The following is a 20991-nucleotide window of genomic DNA, read 5'->3' as shown; positions in this document are numbered from 1 at the left end:
GAGCCAATGCTGGGGACTCAGGCCAGGGTCACAGCTGCCAGGTGGTGACCGATTCCTAGGCTTTCTCCAGGCCTAAGAGATCTCTTCCCTCAGGGAAAGTACACCATGAGGGAGACCTGGGAACTGGATTAAGGACCTGGCTCCGCCCTGCTGCTATCAACTTGTAGCAGGAAGGGTTTGGGCAGTGTTCGGTCATAGGGTTGGGACAAAAGCAGCTCCCTGTAGTGTGGCAGTTGTGGGGGTGCCCCAGCCAGGCCGGACCCAATGCTGGGGACTCAGGCCAAAGTCACTGCCAGCAGGAGGTGACCGAGTCCTAGGCATGTGGGCAGCCAGTGCACCTACTGGGTGTGAGGTTCTGCCTGCTGGCCGCCTGGCGGCGAGCTCTGCGGTTTTTAGGATATGTAATTGCTGCCTAGGGACATCCAGGGATAAGGCCAGAGACTGTAGGTGAGGGATGAATTCTGTGTGATTTCCAGCAATGGGGGTCACAGAACTTTCTGGCAAGCATGGGGACTGAGATCTGGTGGTTTGGAGGGGAGAGTCCATAAGATTTATTTGGGCCACATTGATTCACCAGCCCAAATGGGAATCCTGAGATGGGCTGTTAGCATAGAGCATCACTGACTGCCACACACCAGTCCACACGAAAGCTATGGATCGGGGTCTGTCTGGCAGGGCTAGGTACCAGTACCAGGCTGAATGGTGGAATAGTGGACGGGTCACACTTGGCAGGGTCAAGACACTAACCAGCATGCGAGAACAGGTTGGGGTACATTCTGTTGGGGAAGTGTGGGCTGAACCCTGTGGAAATACAAGTCCCGCTGGTTAGCTCACGAGCTGGGGTGGTGATGGGCTAAGTTAGGTGTGACCATGGAAACTGCCATTACTTACGGGTAAAGGAACTGACAACATTCTGGGCAGGTGAAGGCAGCAGCACCCAAAGGTACGTCCTAAAATAGGATGTAGGGTGGGCTGAGCTGCAACTGGAAGGGGGTGGACCAGGCAGGGCCAAGCAAACCTCAACTCACAAGAAAGAACAGAAATCAGGATGGAGCAGCACAGGCCATGCAAAGCTAGTCTCTTACACTGACTGATCTGCATGAGCTACAGCAAGCTACTAGGCTACAGCATCGAAGGCAAAGGCTGCGACAGGTGAGGGGCTAAGCCAACTGGGTCAGAGCAACCACTGACACACGTGCGATTTAGTGCTGGGAATAGGCTCAGTTGGGGAGCTGTGAGAATACACCCTTGCTGGGTTAGAGTTCCCACGAGAAAAGTGCGGGGGCCAGAGTGGAGGCTGCGTTCTGGTCTGGATATGGCTGTAATCTCCCGTGGCACAAGTATGAACTGGGGATGGGTACACCTAGCCGGGCTAGACTCCAACACCATCTGGTGCTTTGGAGAACCTGAGTAGATGTAGGATGGACTAAGCTAGGTCTCTGCTCCTACTGAGCCATGTGTGAACAGAGTCTGGGTATAGATGAGCCTTGGCTGGGCTGAAACTTCCAACAGTAAGAACTGGAATGGATTGAAGGCCAGCAAGCAAAGGCCACTGTTCCTAACATGACAGGAGTTGGAGTAAGTAGGGTTGGCCAATGGATCCACCAGTATGCGCAAGATCTGGCATAGGGAGAGGTTCTGATGGAGGAACTTGGGAAACTCTGCCAGGACACAGTCTCTGCAGGTGAGCACAAGAACCACGATAGGGAGCAACCCAGACAAGGCCAGAGAAAGATGCCCAGCGCATACATTTGGCATAGGTCCTGGCAGACCATGCGAACCAGTTCACATCACCCGCTGGCAAATCCAAGTACCGGAATAGAGTGTGGGTCAGGCCAGGTTCGGTCGTGACACAAACCAGTGCACATTATGGAATGCCAAGGTGAGGTGAGCCATATCAGATGTGGCCACAGTGCCCAAACAGCAGATGTAAGAACCAGGGAGAGAAGGAGCAAAGCTGGCAGGGAGAATGTGGGCTCCCCTGCTGGACAACCAATCCCACTGGAGAGAATCAGTTGGGACAGAGGCAGACCAGACCAGCCTGGGCTACAACACCTGTTAGCCTCATGTGATCTAGATCAGGGAAAAATCAGGTTGGGCTGACTGTTCCTACTGGTGCAGTGTAAGTCAGAGTGGGATTGGGTTGGTTGGCCTTTGCTGCGGCATCAGCTGGCAGAGGCTGCCCAGAGGTGTAAATTCTGTCAGGTTAAACTGCAGAACCACCTGGAGAGTGCATAATAGGGAGTGGGAATGGCCCAGTAGAGAAATAGTGGGTATCTCCCTCTTGGGTTACCACTCCCACTGGAGAGCATAAAAACCAGGACAGGGGCAGGGGTGGCTAGACAGAAAGGCACCTGCCAGTACGTGTTTGGGCTAGATAGTAGGGTTGGTTGGGTTGAACTAGGCTTTGATACCCCTTGACATATACAAGAGCTGAATGGGATGTGGAACAGAATGAACAAGTCTGCAGTACATACTGGCAAGCATGGGAGCCAGGGTAGGGGGTGGGCCTGGTGGAGGTTATTGTGAGTTGCTTTGACTAAGCTGCAGCTCCCACTGGTGTACGTAAAGGTCAAGTGTGTGGTGGGCAGGATCGGGCTGGACTGCAACACACATGGGTTCGCGTGGAAGACAGGTCTGGAGACAGAACTGACCCAGCAAATGCAACCACTAGCATGTGCATAAGCTGATTGGGGCAACGGACTGTGCCAGACCCTGTACTGACAAGCACACACAAAATTTAGGTCTGGGATCACCTCAGATGAAGTTTCTCTGGGGATCCCTCCAATTGAATTGCTGGACTCAGAACCCCAACCATGAAGAGACTATGTCAGCCAGTGGATTCTGAGCAGATTTCATTGTGCTTGAAACGGTGAGATGGGCAGCAATTCAGAACTGTTGAACTAACAAAACTGCTTGAGCAGGACCCTCGGAGCATGCCCCACATCGGGGACCTGGAATGGTTGGGAGGCTGGGTGGGGCTTCTCCCTTTGTTTCTCCCCTGATCCCAGATACAGGAAAAAAATTATGATATTAGTTTGGAAACAATGGTCTTACCCACTCTGCTATAGCCCTTGACCCTCTGTACCCTAATCAACTATGTAAGAGTATCAAAATTAATTAATTTAAAAATATGATTTTATACTCCAAATAAAGATTAGAAAAAATATTTTAAAGCAAAAAGACACACATGATTAATTCAACTTGAAACGGGCCAAATTAAAGAAATAATTTATAAGGAAAATTAATAACACAGGTTTTAAATACAACGTTCTAAAAAGGTAAAAGTTAATTCAGACTACAGTACTCTAAATAACTTAAGCTAATTGTTAAATTATTTCCAGGTCTCAAAGATTGATTAGGTATACGTATTTCTTAACTTATAATTTTCAGACACACATCAGATTTACAAAGAGAAGGAAAGACAAAGATCTCTATAGTAATAAAGTGAAATATGTACAACTGTGATATCATTTAGTTTTCAACTCACCTAATTTCAGATGTAAGATCCTTTATAGTACTGTATTTTTCCTCTAGTGATAACTGAGCCTTTTGTAGCACATCTCTCAATTCCTGCAGCTGTCTTAAAGTACTTTTCAATTCTCCATGAGCATTTTGTAGTTCAGTCTCAAGCACTTCCTGTTTCTGCAAGGCTTCTGTTAGTTCAGACTCAGTGTGGTGCTGTAATTTTTCCAACTCCTTCGCTATTAAGAGGAGAAAATAATTTTGAGAATGTTATTAAGAACTTATAATAATAATAATATGCAATTTTATTAATCATAGGGGCAAAATACTGACCATTTTTATGCTTTCCAGTCTCACCATTTTAAATTCCCACTTTATTCCATTTCTTAGGTACAGACATACAGGAAGCTACGTTCAGCTAACCTGTTACTCACCAGTGTTTGCTTTCTTCTCCAGCTCTATCTTTGTCTGATCTAAGATCATATCTAATTGAGAAAGATGCATTGTTTTAGTTTCTCCATCTCGTTTTAAGTACATTATTTCTTTTTCCATTTTGGATAACTCTTCTTTGTACTGATCTGTCTCAAGTTTTACTTGCCTAATTTAAAACAAACAATAAAACAAGTATTTAGAAACTAACCAATGGACATATTTTCTACTAAACAAAACCTGCAAGATATACAAAAGAAATATCAGTAAAATATCCAGTCTTTTCTTCTGGGTTGGATTACCTTTTTCTTAAAAAGAAACAAACAAAACTTACCTGAAAGGCAGAGTGACAAAGAGAAAGGGAGAAACAGAGACTGATTCACTCTCCAAAAGTCTGCAACAGCTTGGATTAAGCCAGCCACCAGGAGCCAGGAACTCAACGTGCTGTCTCCCAAGATGAGAAACAGCAGGCTTGCTCAAAATAGCAAGGCCCAAACTGTCATTACAATGAGATGCAGGAGTCCCAAGCAGCAGCATAACCAGCTGTGGCAGAACACCTCCTTTGGATCACCCTTTCTTTTTTACAATCTAATTGAAAAAAATTGTTTTGAAAGATATATTTACAAGAAAAAGGAGAAACAGAGAAAAAGATCCTCTGTCCTCTGATTCACTTCCCAAGTGGCTGCAATGTCTGCAGCAGAGCTGATCAGAAGCCAGAAGCCAGGGGATTCTTCTGGGTCTCCCACATGGGCCCAGGGTCCTAAGGCACTTGGTCTTTCTCTACCGCTTTCCCAGACCACAAGCAGGGAAGCAGGGAACTGGATGGGAAGTGGAGCAGCTGGGACATGAATCAACATCCATATAGGATCCTGGAGAGTGTAAGGCAAGAATCTAACAACTAGGCTACTGTGCGGCACTGGATTTTATTTTTTTAAAAATATTTTATTTTATTTTGTTTTAATTTAATTTAATTTAATTTTAATTTTTATTTGAAAGGCAGAGTTACAGAGGAAGACAAGGATACAGAGAGAGAGAGAGAAGTCTCCCATAGCTGGGTCACTCCCCAAATAGCTACAATGACTGAGGCTGGGCTCAAGATCATGGAGTTTCTTCTGCGTCTTCCATGTAGGTACAAGGGCCCAAGCACTTGGACTATCTTCTGCTTTCCCAGGCACATTAGCAGGGAGCTGGATCAAAACTGGAGCAGCTAGAACTTCAACTGGCACGTATACAGGATGCTAGACCTGCCAGAGGCTACCCTACCAGACTGTCAATCCCATCATTTTTTTTTTAAAGATTTATTTTTATTACAAAGTCAGATATACAGAAAAGAGGAGAGACAAACAGGAAGATCTTCTGTCGGATGATTCACTCCCCAAGTGACTGCAACAGCTAATGCTGAGCCGATCCAAAGCCAGGATGCAGGAACTTCTTTCAGGTTTCCTATATGGGTGCAGGGTCCCAAGGATTTGGGCCATCCTAGACTGCTTTCCCGGGCCACAAGCAGGGAGCTGGACGGGAAACGAGGCTGCCAGGATTAGAACCAGAGCCCATATGGGATTCCGGTACATTCAAGGCGAGAACTTTAGCCACTAGGCCACCCCGCAGGGCTCAAGTTAGTTGTTTTAAACCTAGAAATTTATTAGTAGCAACAGCATGTTTTCTAGCTTTAAAGGGATAATGGATCCCTACACCAATAATCTTCCTTGCTTTATAGATATGGAAACTGTAGGATCGGGTTTCCCAACTTAGTTTGTCCTAAGCAAATTACAATATGAAAGCTCCTCTACCTACAGAAAAATCAACACACTGAGAATGTTTTAAGTCCATTTGTTGGAAATTGCAAAGTTATGCTTTCACTAATTAAAAAACTGTTAATGTTAACCTCAATAGCAGGCAGAGTTCACGGTTCCTTTCTGTTAACATTTTGTTAAAATTATACTACTATTGTTACTCTTCTGACCTTTAAAATTTAAGTTTTGTCTCTTCCTTTCTCTCTCTGTAACTCTGATTTCCAAGTAAAATAAATAAATCATTATAAAAAGAAAAATTTGCAGTGTTATTCATATTCATAATTCAACAAAACAATTGCTGAATGCTATGAGGTACAAGGACCTAGTTGTTGCTAGCTGTTGTGGAAAATCCCACAATAAATCAGTCATGATTCTTAAAGGATTTACAAAATAGAAGAAAGGTAAAATATATTAAATTATAATTTTAAAATATATACGTGAGGTGGGACCAGGGTGATAGCCTAGTTGCTAAAGTTCTTGTCTTGCATGTGCCATGATCCCATCTGGGCACCAGTTTCTGCCTGGCTGCTCTAGTTCCTGTCCAGTTCCCTGCTTGTAGCTTGGTCAAGCAGTGGAGGATGGCCCAAAGCCTTGGGACCCTGTACTCCTGTGGGAGGTCTGGCAGAGGTTCCTGGCTTCTGGCTTTGAATTGGCTCAGATATAGCTTTTGTGGTCACTTGGGAAGTGAATCAGCACACAGAAAATCTTTCTCTTTGTATTTCCTTCTCTCTCTGTAAATCTGCAATTCTGATAATAAAACACACACACATGAGTGGCCGGTGATTTGGTCCTACTGGCTAATCTTCCTTCTGTAAGCACCAGCATTCCATATGGGAACCAGTTCTTTCCTGGCAGCTCCACTTCCAATCCAGCTTCCTGCTCATGGCCGGAAAGCAGTGGAGGATGGCCCAAGCCTTCTGCCCACATGGGAGACATAGAAGAAGCTCCTAGCTCCTGGCTTGGATGATTTCAGCTCTGGCTGTTAACAGCTATTTGGGAGTGAACCAGCAGCTAGATGATCATTCATTCCATCTTTCCTTCTCTCTGTAAATCTGCCTTTCCAATAAAATTATATATATATATTTAAGAGATATAATACAGGGATAAATTAACTCATCAAGAAAGGCTTCACTGGATGTTGCCTGATTTTGAAATTCAGCTAATACTGATGCTGCAATGGGAAGATTAAGAAGATGAACACTGACATTTTACCTGGCAGTACCAGTAAGCTCAATAACTTTCTGCCTGTTCAGATCTGCTTCATGTGTGGCTGCTTCACATTTTTCCTCCATTTTTCTCAATTTTTCAGCTGAACTTTCCCTTTGTTTCTGAAGTTCTTGTTCCAGTTTTGATACCTAGTAAAGCAGTTCAAAATCTGGTCAACAGTATTCAGAGGTAAAGCACAAATAAGCAGCCAGCCTTAAAATGATTTTCAAGATGTATTACAAAATTCAAAGTACACAGTAAGTAATGCTTCAAAATATAAAACTATTTGTAAATAACAATTTCATTCATATATATTGAGAGACAGACGGAGCGAGGGAAAGGTTGAGGGGGGAGAAATGGCTACACAAGAACACTAAAATAGGATTTAGAAGAATTAAGAGAGTAACAGTATCCTTTCTTTTACTGTTCAAATGTGAAATGTTGTTTTTTCTTTTTCTTTCTTTTCTTTGGACATATTATTTTTCTTTTCTTTCTCATAAACAAACTCATAAAAGGAAAGATTCCTGGGATCTCCTCCAACTTAAAACTTTAAAACTTGCACCTGCTCAACGCATTCTTCCTACTATCCTATCACAAAAAGGAGTTAAATTGATTCATGGGTATTGCAGATTTGATTTCTTACCCACTTTCTCAGGAATCTCATATTATTGAGATTCTCTTCTGTAGGTTATCTTCCATCTCTCTAGATTTTTCCCCCTTATATTAGCATTTAAACATGTTCGAGACCCTCTCACTGTAACAAATTTTCTTTTTCAACTCTACCTCTCTCCAGATAATACCATTTCATTCCTCCCTTTTAAAAAAGAAAAAAAGATGCATTTATTTTTACTGGAAAGGCAGATATACAGAGAGGAAGATCTTCTATCTGCTGATTTACTCCCCAAGTGACCACAACTGCTGGAGCTGAGCCTACCCAAAGTCAGGAGCCAGGAGCTTTTTCCAGGTCTCCCATGCAAGTGCAGGGTCCCAAGGTTTTGGACCATATTCAGATGCTTTCCCAGGCCACAAGCAGGAAGCTGGATAGGAAAAGGGGCTGCTGTGATTAAAACCGGTGCCCATGCAGGGGAATCCCTGTGTGTGCAAGGCAAGAACTTAAGCCACAAGGCTCCTGCACCAGGCCTGCCATTCCTCCACTTTATAACCCAACTTCTCACCAATTTCTCTGCTTGCTGTATTACTGTCTCACTTTTTTTTCTTTTAATTCCTCTACTTTTAGCAAACTGCTCATTCCATACACATGAGTTATATCATCAATGGCTTTCAAGCTGCTAATACTGAGGAAGAACCCATACTCCTCATTTAATGTGACACTGTTTATAGCAGGCCATGTACCAATTGTGATTCCTTCCTGAAATATTTACTTTGGCTTCCATGTATCATATCCTTCAGTGGTCTAACCAAGTCAATCATTTGACTTTCCATTTGTATTCTCTCCTTATGTAGTCTCTGGCATTTCATATTTCCAATGAACATTTATGACTATGATCTCAAAGTTAACCTCTTTTCTTTTGAATTCAATATTTAGCCTACTCTTAAAGATTTATTTATTATTGAAAAGGCAGATTTACAGAGAAAAGGTAACACACAGAGAAAGATCTGCAATCCATTGATTAACTCCCCAAATGACCATAAAGGCCAGAACTAAGCTGATTCAAAGTTATGAACCAGGACTTTCTTCTGAGTCTCCAATGTGGTTGCAGGGTCCAAATCTGCCCACTCTTTTCTCTAAAACCCCTCATTGCAGATCTTATTATAAATCATAAACTGATAAGATCTATTCCCGTATCTCAAATTTGAAGAATAAAATAGAAACAATATCCAGGTTAAAATGGAAAAAAAACATAATGTACTCATTCTATTCTCTGATTAAACAGCACACACATAAGCAACAAGAATCTAGATTTAGTAAGCTAAAAGTACCTAACATCAAATCTGTAAATTGGGGAAATGAGAGGCAAAAGAATATATACTGGGAAACTTCCAATGGCATTCAAGAAAACAAAACATTTTTTAAAGCAAGGATCACAAAGATATAAAATTATCAAGTTAAAAACTCAAATGAACCCCAGAGTTAACAGGGAGAAAAACATAAAACCAATACAGAAATGAAAACTATCTTTTTTGCTAATTATTTTTATTTTTATGTTTACACAGTTGTTTAGGTTAATAAGGGTTGAAGGCTACAGGAAGATAGATGAGATCACCACTTACACATTCTCCCCCCCCCCCTTTTTGTTCTTTCCTGTATCTGGGGGAAGAGGGGAGACAAGGAGAGAAGCCACACACACTTCCCAAATGCCTCTATACCCTAGGATGGAGGACAGCCACCTGACACCACCCCAGGGTCCCCAATGTGGGGAATGCTCTGAGGGTTCTGCTTAAGAGGTCTTGATAGTTCAACAGTTTTGAATCACTGCCAATCTCGCCATTCCAAGCACAATGAAATCTCTCCAGAATCCACTGGTTGATACAGTCTACCTTAAAGTCTCCATTTGCCCAGATGTTCACTGCCAACATTTGGCTGGCGTAGTTACTTGATTTGTTCTGTCCTACTTCCTCTGTAGTGGAACCAGGTGTCCTCTGCAGACTCCAATGTACTGCCATACCCTCTGTGTGCATCAGGATATGCTGCTGACTGCTCCATCGAAGCCACTGAGGAGGCCCAGCTCTGACACATGCACTCCATGGTCAGACCATGGAACCTGCATTTCTCTCCATGGTTGGGGTTCTGAGTCCAGCAATTCAGCTGGGGGATCTCCAGAGAAACTTCATCTGAGGTGATCCCAGACCTAAATTTTGTGTGTGCTTGTCAGTACAGGGTCTGGCACAGTCCGTTGCCCTAAACAGTTTATGCACATGCTGGTGGTTGCATTTGCTGGGTCAGTTCTGTCTCCAGACCTGTCTTCTCCACAAACCCATGGGTGTTGCAGTCCAGCCCAATTCTGCCCACCACACACTTGACCTTTACGTACACCAGTGGGAGCTGCAGCTTAGTCAAAGCAACCCACAATAACCTCCACCAGGCCCGCCCCCTACCCTGGCTCCCATGCTTGCCAGTATGTACTGCAGACTTGTTCATTCTGTCCCGCATCCCATTCAGCTCTTGTATATGTCAAGGGGTATCAAAGCCTAGTTCAACCCAACCAACCCCACTATCCAGTCCATGCACATTCCAGCGGGTGCCACTCTCTGTCTAACCACTCCTGCCCCATCCTGATTCTCATGCTCACCAGTCACGAATGATAACCCACAAGGGAGGTGTTCACTGTTTCCCTACTGGGCCCATTCCCACTCCTGGACCATGCACTCTCCAGGTGGTTCTGCAGTTTAACCTGACAGAATTTACACCTCTGGGCAGCCTCTGCCAGCTGATGCCGCAGCAAAGGCCAACCAACCCAATCCCACTCTGACTTACGCATGCACCAGTAGGAACAGTCAGCCCAACCTGGCTTTCCCCTGATCCAGCACACATAAGGCTAACAGGTGTTGTAGCCCTGCCCAGCCTGGTCTGTCCCCATCTCACCCCATACTCCTCAGTGGGAGTAGTGCCCCCTATAACCTCCATACCTTCTTTGCTCCCTCCCCCCAGGTCTCGTGTATGCTGGTTGGGTACTACAGCCCAGTCTGGTATGGCCTGCCTCACGCTGGCATATACCAGTGGGTGCTGTAGCCTGGCCGGGCCCAGCCTATCCCCAATTCTAGCTCATTCTGGTGGGGGCTACGGCCTAACCCAGTTCAGCCCAGACTAGCCCCTGGTCCTAGGCCTCATGTGAACTGGCTTGTGCTGTGACCAAATCTGGTCCGAGCCACACTTCACTCTGGTGCTTAGATTTGCCACTGGGTGATATGAACTGGCACAGCCTGGTTTGCCCCCGACCTATGCCAAATGTATGCTGGTGCGTACCATTCCCTGGCCTGGTCCAGGCTGCTCCTTATTGTGGTTTTTGTGCTCACCTGCAGGGACTGTGTCCCAACAGAGGAGTTCCCCAAGCTCCTTATCAGAACCTCTCCCAGTGCCCGATCTCGCACTCATCGGTGGGTCCTTTGGCCAGACCAACTGACTCCACCTCCTGTCCTAGCAGGAACAGTGGCTTTTCCTGACTGGCCTTCACCCATTCTGGTTTTACTTTTGGGTGTTACAGCCCAGTCTAGCCTGGTCCACATGAAGATACAGCTCACACATGGCTCAGCAGGGGCAGAGACCTAGCCCAGTCTGTCCTATACCTACACTGGTTCTCACAAGCACCAGTGGGTGCTGGAGGATAGCCCAGTCTGGCGCACCCCAGACCCGTCCACACTTGTGCCAAGGGATACTGCAGCCATGTCTAGACCAGGACAGCAGCCCCAACTCTGGCCTTTGCACTTATCAGCGGGAACCACAACCCAGACATGGCATCCCCTTTGTTTCCCAACCAGGCTTGTTCCCAGCCATAGATCTTTTGCATGCCAGTGGTTGCTCTGAGCCAGCTTGGCATAGCCTCTCACCTGTCTTGGCCTTTACCTTTGGATGCTGTAGCCTGGCCTGACCCGGCCTGCCCGCAGTCCCAACTCTCACTGGCGGGTACTGGAACCTGGCTATGGTCAGTCTGCTCCCATCCCTGGCTCATGCAAACAGGTAGGTATGACAGCCTAGCTCAGCATGACCCAGCATCCTAGGATAACTCAGCATCCTAGTTTCTACACTTTCCAGTGAGCTAAGATTTCCTCAGCCTGCCCAGTCTGCTCCCTTTCAAAACAAACCCACACATTTGCCAACACTGTAGCTACCTTGCCCAGCCTGCCCAAATCCCATGCCTGGAGCATATGCTCACCAGTGGAAGATATGATCCGTTAGAGGAATTTCTCAAGTTCCCCAACTCAGCCTACTCCCAGACCCAGGTCTCATGCATTCCAGCTGAGGCTAGGCCCTTGCCCCTTCATCTTGACCTTGTATGAGTTGGTGAATGTGTGACCCAGTCCACTCCACACCCTGTTTTAGGATGCACATGCAAGTGCTGCAGCCTGGACCTGCTCAGACTATTCTCGGTCCCTGTACGGGTGAGTGTGGCAGGTTCCATGGTCACTCCTAGCTTACCCCTTCGCCACCGCAACTCTTGAGCTGAATGGAATACTACACAATGAAAATTAAATTCAACATGAGTTTTGGTGGGAATATTCAAACCACAGATAAGGTTGAGGACGATTCAGTCAACACAGGTATGGGATGAAGTACTGGCATCACATATGGGTGCTGGTTCGAGCTCCAGATGCTCCATTTCTAATTCAGCTCTTTTCTTATGGTCTGGGAAAGCAGTGAAGGATGGTTCTAGGACTTGGGCCCCAACACCCACATGAGGGACTTAGAAGAAGTTCCTGTCTCCCATCTCTGACTGTTGTGTCCATTTGGGAAATGAACTAGCAGATGAAAGATTTCTGTTTCTGCATCCCTTCCTCCCTCCCACTCTGTGGTTGACTTTCAAGAAATAATCTTAGAAAAAAAAAGGACCAAGTAAAAAAAAAAGTATACTAAGATTACAGGGGCAAGATTATAGGGAAAATTAAAAATCTGCACACTTCTGAAATTCGATTTTTTTTCAAAAAGGAAAAATATAAAATATTTACATAACTCAGATAAATTTTGTAGTGAAAGAAAGAGAAATGATTAGGCTCTCATATAAAACTACACCTTCTCACTGGAGTAGCAACTTATTTTTAAAAGTAGCATGGTTATTTTTTTTTTTTGAGATTTTCTCTTAGTGCACTGTTTCGTCATTTTTGTTAGAGAATATCACAGCATGTCTTTATCTTTTTTTTTTTTTTTATAATCCATTTTATTGTATTGTTGTTGACAATCTTTACATAGTTAACTATAGTTGAAGGAAACAGCATGTCTTTATCTAACACAACAAATTAAAAGAGATAATGACAGATATCATATTTGGATTGAAAAGAGAGACTGAATAAAGACACCTAAATTTTAACTAAATTGAGTGGATGGAAAATCTGCCCCAGTAAAAAAGTAAAGGTCAGACTACATGGGAACACAATATTGATATACAATATTTCTTATTATGTAAACTCTGATATTATCAAGCAGCAATTTCTACAACCAAAAATCCATTAATGGTTTAAATTATTTCTACTTCATACTAATAAAACCATTCTTGAACTATAACAACTGAAGAAACATACCTGTTTCTCAAGTTTAGTCTGAATATCTTCTAACTCTCCATTTCTAATTGTCTCTTGTTGCAACATTTGCTGCTGCTGCTGAAGAGTATGTTGCAGGATAACATTTTGCTCCAACGTTTCTTGAAGACTGTGATTTTTTATCTTTAGCTCTTTTTGCAAACAATATACCTAACAAATAAACACACACATATATTTTTCATTGTAATTAAATGCTTTGATAGAAAGCAATAAAATGCCAAAGCAGTCTTACAATTATCCCTAGTTGTAATGTTGGGCTACTTGTACCCACACCTGTCTTGAGGGAAGAGTAGCGGTTCGTTTCCTCAAAGAAGGATGCATTATAATGCCTGGTTACCAGGCTGATTTGGGTGCCTGGGCATGTAGTTTCTGAAATGTTCTTAACCAATGAAGTTGTTTTGGTTTGGCTGGACACTGAAATATGCTATTTTGATATTTCTAAACTGGTCATGTTTCTCTTCAACTTGCCCAAATAGTTGCAGTGGCCATGGCTGGAGCTCCAGGCCAAAGCCAGGAGCCCAGAACTCCATCTGGTTCTCTCATATGAGCAGAAGGGGTCTAGGCACTTGGAACACCCTCTGCTGTCTCCCTACATGGATTAAAAGGGAGGTGAATTAGATGCTGAGCAGCTGAGATTTGAAGTAGCACCAATATGGGATGCTGGTGTTACAAGTGAATGCTGAACTAGCTGTACTACATCAGTTCCAGCAAGCTGAATTAATAAACCTAATTTACAATCATTCAGACAAAAAGAAACAAAAATAAAATAAATTTTGAAAAGTTTTACACCTTCAAATCTAAAATATTCTAAGTATTACTAATTTTATAACATAATTAGTGACATAAGTAATTATTACTCTGATTCCCTAAACTTAAAAAAGAATTTTAAGATCATATTTTATGACATATTGAAATGCTTATCCCTCAAATATAAAATTTCAATTAATATTTTGCTAGATTTAAAAAAATTCCAGATACCAAAAGACATACTTTTGAAGTATCTTAAAAATACTATCTGAAAAAGAAATAAGTTGATGAAATGGGCATTCAGGTTAGCAGTTAAGATGCCAGTTAAGACCCTGCATCCCACATCAGTGTACCTGTGCTTCATTCCCAGTCCTGCTTCCTGCTTCTAGTTTCCTATTAATGCAGACCCCTGGGGGACAGCAGTGATGGATATCATGACTGATTCCTGCCACCCACATGGGAGACCTGACTAAGTTCCCAGCTCCCAGGTTCAGCTTGGCCAGGACCCAGCCATTGTATGCCAAATTGGGGAAGTGAACTAGAAGAAAGAAGCTCTCTCTCAAATAAATAATAAAATAGTTAAACATTTTTAAAAAAGGATAACTTAAAAAATACACTATAAAGAAAATGTTCATTTACCTCTTCAGATTTCTTCTTTAGCTGTTTTTCAAATTTTTCCTTATTTCCTTCCAACTGATTCAAATGCAAGGCAAGTTCTTCCTTACAAATTTCTAATGCCGAATCAAGCTGTCTGACCTAAGTAGAAAAATAAAGAAAAAGGAAAATGAGTATGAACAAGGCTTACTACATGCTGAGCATCTTGCAGATTTATCTCCTAATGTTAATTCATGTTCCAAAAAATAAAGATTTATGTAGTCCTACTGATACAAAAAGCTATTAAAAAAGATGTATTGAGAAATATTTTCATTGCAAACTAGGAAACCAAACAATGTAATACTGAAGAATGAAAAGGGGGGCTAGAACAGTGGTGCAGCACGTTCAGCCGCTGTCTGCAACGCTGGCATCCCATGTGGGTTTGAGACCTTGCTGCTCCACTTCCAATATCCAGCTTTCTGCTAATTCACTTGGAAAAGCATTGGAAGATGGCATGATAGAATTCTAACCTCTTGGTTTTGGACTGGCCCGCCCTTGTAGCTGCAACCATTTAAGGTGTGAACTAGGAAACAGAAGATCTCTCTCTCTCTTGCTTACTCTGTATGTTGTGCATGTCACTCTATCTTTCACATAAATAAAAAATAATTTTTAAAGGAGAAAAAAAGGGCCCAGCATGATGGCCCAGTGGCTAAATCCTTGCCTTGCATGCACTGAGATCCCATATGAATGCCAGTTCATGTCCCAAGGGCTCCGTTTCCCTTTCAGCTCCCTGCCTGTGGCCTGGGAAAGCAGTCAAGGATGGCCCAAAGCCTTGGGACCCTGCACCTGTATGAGAGACCTGGAAGAGCTCCTGGCTCCTGGCTTCAGATCAGCACAGCACCGGCCATTGCAGTCACTTGGGGAGTTAATAACCTGATGGAAGATACTTATCTCTGTCTCTCCTCCTGTCTCTATGTATCTGACTTCGCAATAAAAATAAATATTTTTTAAAAAACTTGGTTTGTGTGTTCACATAGCTGTAAATGTTTTGTAAAACATCAACATTAAAAGGGCAACTCAGTATCATTTAACTTTGCTTTCACTGAACTAATCCAAGGGGCAGGCGTCATGGTGTGGTGGGCTTTTAAGCCACTGCTTGAGATGTCCACATCATGTATTTTAGGGCTAGTTCAGAAGTTGTAGCTACTCTTGAGCTTCTGGGTCAGCTTCCTGCCAATGTATTTAAGACATAGTGGCTGAAGGGACAAGTGTTTGGGCTCCTATCACCCAGGCAGAATAATCAGAGTTTCTGGCGTTAGCCAGGCCAGCCTTGGCAATTTCAGATACTTAAGGCATGAACCAGAGGACAGAAGAATTTTGTCTCCTCTCTCTGCTACTATGTCATTCAAGTAAATTAAAAAAAATAGTTGCGGCCCATCATGTACACACACATGCTCCATATCCTACTATTACTAAGATTCTTGTTTCTTCATTTTTTTTAACTGTACTTTTCAGTTCTCAGGGTATATTTTTACGCTTGATGATAATATTCCAGGAGGTGAGAAAAAAGGATCAGTAGAGTGTTGTGTGGTGAGTTAAGTCACTGCTGGTGATACTGGCATTCTGGTTAGAGCTTCAGCTACTTCATATCTGTTTCAATTCCCTGATGGTTTACCCAGGAAAGCAATCCATGTGGGAGACCCGGATGGAATTCCTAGCTCCTGCCTTCAGCCTTGCTCAGACCTGGCTATTGTGGTTGTTTGGGAAATGAACCAACATATGGTATATCTCTATAAGAGAAAAAGGGAAAATTGCTCTCTCTTACAGATATTATAAAATGTTATCAAAATGATCATTTTAAAAATTATTTATTTTTATTAGAAAGGCAGATGAGATTTAGAGAAGAGACACGTTTTCCACCCACTGGTTCATTTCCCAAATGGCTGCAACACCTGGGACTGAGCTGATCCAAAGCCAGGAGCCTTTTCCAGATCTCCCACATGAGTCCAGGGTTCCAAGAACTTGGGCCATTCTCTACTGCTTTCCCAGGTCACTAGAAGGGACCTGATGGAAGTGAAAAAGCTGGGACATGAACTGGCATCCAGTGCTTCCAAGGCAAGGATTTAGCCATTCAGCCATCACACCAGGTTCCAAAGTAATCATTTTTTAAAAAAAGATTTATTTATTTTTATTGGAAATGTGGATATACAGAGAGGAGGAGAGACAGAGAGGAAGATCTTCCGTCTAACAATGACTGGAGCTGAGACAATCTGAAGCCAGGAGCCAGGAGCTCTTCTGGGTCTCCCACATGGGTGCAGGGTCCTAGACCTTTGGGCCATCCTCGACTGCTTTCCCAGGTCACAAGCAGGGAGCTGGATGGGAAGCGGGTGCCCATATGGGATCCCGGCACATGCAAGGTGCACATGCAAGGTGAGAACTTGAACCACTACACTATTGCGCCATGCCCCAAAGTAATCATTTTTAAATTAACAGTTTATGAAGGGTATCACTACTGGTTAACAGTCTTTCTTAAGGAAGAGAATTGGAAATTGGTATGCAGAGAAAAATAAATGACTGTCACAGTATTACTAACTCACAATTAATGTTGCAGCAATTCATTCTGCCAAGGCTCATCCCAAATGCGACAACCACTGACTGCAAGGTTAATGAAGAACACGACATTCATAAGGCCTCAAAGGTTAACTAAAGTTTAACCTTGCCTTGCAAGTGCTAGGATCCCATATGGGTTCCAGTTCATGTTGCAACTGTCCTACTTCCCATCCAGCTCTCTGCTTGTGGCCTGGACAAGCAGTGAAGGATAGCCCAAAGCCTTGGGATCCTGCACATGGGAGGCCCAGAAGAGGTACCTGGCTACTGGGTTCGGATTGGCTCATCTCTGGTCATTCTGGTCATTTGGGGAATAAGCCAGCCAATGGAAGGTCTCTCTATCTCCCTTTTCTCTATAAATCTGGTCTGACTTTTCAATAGAAATAAATAAATCCTAACACAAATTTTTTCATGGAAAATTGAATTGTAGGAGCTCATTAGGTGCACAAATTTAAAAATTCATGTACCTGAGGAATCTTTAAAAAGTTCATTTAAAAACCATGTAAGGTTTTGAATCTGTTCACTCTCCAAATGCCCACAATACAGAGTTAAAACAAGTTGACGTTAGCAGACTAGAACTTAATTGAGGACGCTCATGTGTGCAGCTTGGAGCCAAGTACTTGGACTGTAATCTGCTGCGTCGCAGAGTGCACATCAGCAGGAAGCTGGATCAAAAGCAGAGGAGTCAGAACATAAACTCTACAGGAGGGATACACTGCACAAAAGGGATGATTCATATTCTGAGGCAGGGAGCAGAATAAAACTACCACACCACTCAACTGATCACAACAACCAGTTAGGTCAGGTAGAAGACAGGAGCCAGAAGTTTCTTCCAGGTCTCCCAAGTGCTTGGGCCATCCTCTACAGCTTCCCCAGGCACATGAGCAGGAAGGTGGATTGGAAGTGGAAGTCAGGTCTCAAACCCGATGGGATACTAGCACTGCAGGTGACAGCTTGACCTGAACGCCAAAATGCTGACACCATAGTCACTTTTATCAGAACAGAAACCCGAGGCAATGTAGCAACAAAGCCTGTTTTGAACCATGAAGACATTCTACTGACAAAATCATAGTTTGGCTATATATTCTGGATCTCCTAATTTATCTTACTGCAGAATTGGTCAAAAAAAATTGGGTTGTCTTTAGTTCTGGCTCATTTCACTTAATCCATTAATTCTTTATTGGTAATAATACTGAGCAAAAAGTATAGCTAAAGTTAAGAACATTTTTTAAGGTTAAAGAATCATCTTTAAGACAAAAATCAGCTAAATAACCCAGAAGGTAGATTGTCAACTAACAAGAAATTAAGATAATAATAATTCACTTTGAATAACATATATTTACAGAACTAAGTTGAGTTCTCCTCTTAGTTGTCTTCTATGGATATCATTTTCACAACTTTCAGGAAAAAGTAAAAATGTTTAAAAACACCTCCAACAAGAAAAAAAATCTAAATATAGCATACTCACCTTGATTGTTTCTTCAGATACTTGGTTCTGTAATGCTTTCAAAGCTTCATCTTTCTTCACATTTTCCTTTTCCATTTCCTGAGAATATATGGAAAGTGAAACATAAGGTGTTACAAAATTAATTTGATTAGAACTAAAGTATATTAGACTCATAAACTGTTTTGAAATAGCAATCTTATACAGATGAACTTACCCCTTTGCTTTCTGTCAAGAGTCTATCCAGAGACTCAAGGTGATGCTGTTTGCATATTATATCTTGCTGCAACATGGACATAGTCTTTTCCTGTTCTTTAAATTGCTGGTCTTTTTTCACTAGTTGAGCTTCAAGCTAAGCATAAAAACAGAATTTTCTTATTAGACTTTTTTAAATTCAGGAAATATGAAACATATTCTAGATCCTTACTGATATTTGCCTTTCTAATATGTCATCTACAGGAAACAAATAGCGTTGATGACACCAACTATAACCTTGGCTAATTTCTTTCACCTTCCAGAACTATTAATTTTTTTCATTTATTTAAAAAAAATCTATTGTTAATCCTGTATTTAAGCTTACCACCTCATTACTTATTTTCTGTCTCCTAATTTTCATTCTTCTCTGCTTTTTCAAGCCTTCCTTTAGATTATTTGAACATTTTTAGAATTCTACCTTCATTCATTTTTTTAACTACATCTAGAGTTTTTGTCGTTACTCCAGATTATAATGTACACATTTAAATTTACACAATGTGTTGAGAGCGCCTAACAATCTATGGGGCTGTCTAGCACAGCACCGCAGACCAACGCCCTGACGAGGGCAGCAGTAAACAAGTTCAGGAAGTGTCTTCCCCTTGGGGCGTGGCTGCGTGTCCTGCTTGCGGGAGTGACCTTTTAGCTGATTGGTCACTTCCCACGTGCAGGGGTGACCTTTTAGCTGATTGGTCGCTTCCCTCGTGCAGGAGTGACCTTTTAGCTGATTGGCTAGGTGTTATATATAAGCAGGTTGGGTCCTGGAGCGGAGGGCAGACAGAGAGAAAGAAGGAGAAAGAAGGAGCAGACGGCTTTCCTGTTTGCATGCTGCCTGATGGAATAAAGAGTTTCTACACAGTCACTCAGCATCGGGTTTTCTTCCGCGGGTCCGGAGATTCCCCGACAACAATGTATTTTTAAAAACTTATGTACTTATTTGAAAGAGACAAACGAAGACAGAAAGAGGAAGGAAGGAAAAGAGGAGGAGAATAAGAGCAAGAGATGGAGACAGAGAGAGACTATCTTCCGTCTATTGGTTCACTCCTTTTAGGGCTGCATGGCCCAAGGCTGGACCAGGTGGAGTCACGAACCAGGAGTTTTATCTGTCTCCCTCAAGTGGCTGGTAGGATGCAGACACTTGAGTCTTCTTCCGCTATGTTTCCCAGGACAGGAGCAGGGAGCTGCATCAGAAACGGAGCAGCTGGGACAAGATCCAGCATCCACATAGAATGGTGGCAACCTAGGCAGCAGCTTTAGCCACACTGCCACAGTAGCGGCCCCTTCACAACATACTTAGAATTAATATTTTGCTACTTAGAAATGTAAAATTTTGTAGGAATATAGGTCCTGGAGGAGGTGCTGTGGTATAGTATGTTAGAAAGTCACTTGGGATGCTATATCCCATATTACAGCATCCTGGATCAAATGACATCTCTGCTTTGTGTCCAACCTCCTGTTAATGGAACACGGAAGCAGCAGATAATGACCCAAACACTTGGATCTCTGTTATCCACACCAGTATGAGATGGAATGCCTGGCAGTCCATTAAGGGAAAAACCTGCAGATAGGCGATCTCTCTCTTTTATGCGGTCTTTCAAATAAATCAATAAAAGTATAAAACTCTGTGTCTCCTCTTTCCTCCTATATATTATAGTTGTCAAATATATTACACTAACATGTTTTACCAGAAATCATTCTTTCAACTATCATCGATAATACAAGAATCTTAAGAGAAAGTCTATTACATTTATGAAAACATAAACTATTTTCTTGCTCTTTCTTCATTCCTAAGGTTTCAAGCTTCCCTTAAGTATTATTTTCTTTTAGAACAAAATTTCTGGTGAAAAATTTTTTTGTTGGATATACACTCCAGTTAACAGGTTCTTTTTCAGCACTAAATCAAAATATTATTCTTTATTTTTTACCTCCATGAGATTTGTAATGATAAAGCTGCAAAAATGTATCTTTATTCTCCCATATGCAGTACTGTTCATATGTTCATTTCTACGTACTCACTTTTCCTCAAGATTTATTTATTTGAAAAGTAGAGTGATAGAGAAAGGTATGTTCACGGGCTGGCTGATCACAATGGAAGCCAGCAATCATAAGATTCTTATCTGTCCCTGGTGGGTGGCAGGGACCTAAGCTCTTGGGCCATCATCCAATGCTTTCCCAGGCACAATAGCAAGGACCTGGATTGGAAGTAGAGCAGCGTCCATATGGGTTGGTAGACTCACAAGCAGC

General features: G+C 42.7%; 1 protein-coding gene across 3 annotated transcripts in view; it reads right to left on the bottom strand.

Moving 5' to 3' along the window:
* The window catches only part of CCDC18 (coiled-coil domain containing 18), an 80823-nt gene that overhangs the window by 18593 nt on the left and 41239 nt on the right, over window positions 1-20991 (bottom strand). For all 3 annotated transcript variants that reach the window (XM_058659254.1, XM_058659255.1, XM_058659256.1), the window contains 7 exons: window positions 18713-18847; window positions 18520-18597; window positions 14490-14606; window positions 13086-13253; window positions 6900-7042; window positions 3900-4063; window positions 3491-3704 (listed from right to left, as the gene is read on the bottom strand). In XM_058659254.1, coding sequence (XP_058515237.1) covers window positions 3491-3704; window positions 3900-4063; window positions 6900-7042; window positions 13086-13253; window positions 14490-14606; window positions 18520-18597; window positions 18713-18847 — 1019 coding nt within the window. The remainder of the gene's footprint in view (window positions 1-3490; window positions 3705-3899; window positions 4064-6899; window positions 7043-13085; window positions 13254-14489; window positions 14607-18519; window positions 18598-18712; window positions 18848-20991) is intronic.

This window comes from Ochotona princeps, chromosome 2 (assembly GCF_030435755.1).
Source record: "Ochotona princeps isolate mOchPri1 chromosome 2, mOchPri1.hap1, whole genome shotgun sequence".
Classification (NCBI taxonomy): domain Eukaryota; kingdom Metazoa; phylum Chordata; class Mammalia; order Lagomorpha; family Ochotonidae; genus Ochotona; species Ochotona princeps.
This window is presented reverse-complemented; position numbering and strand designations above follow the sequence as displayed.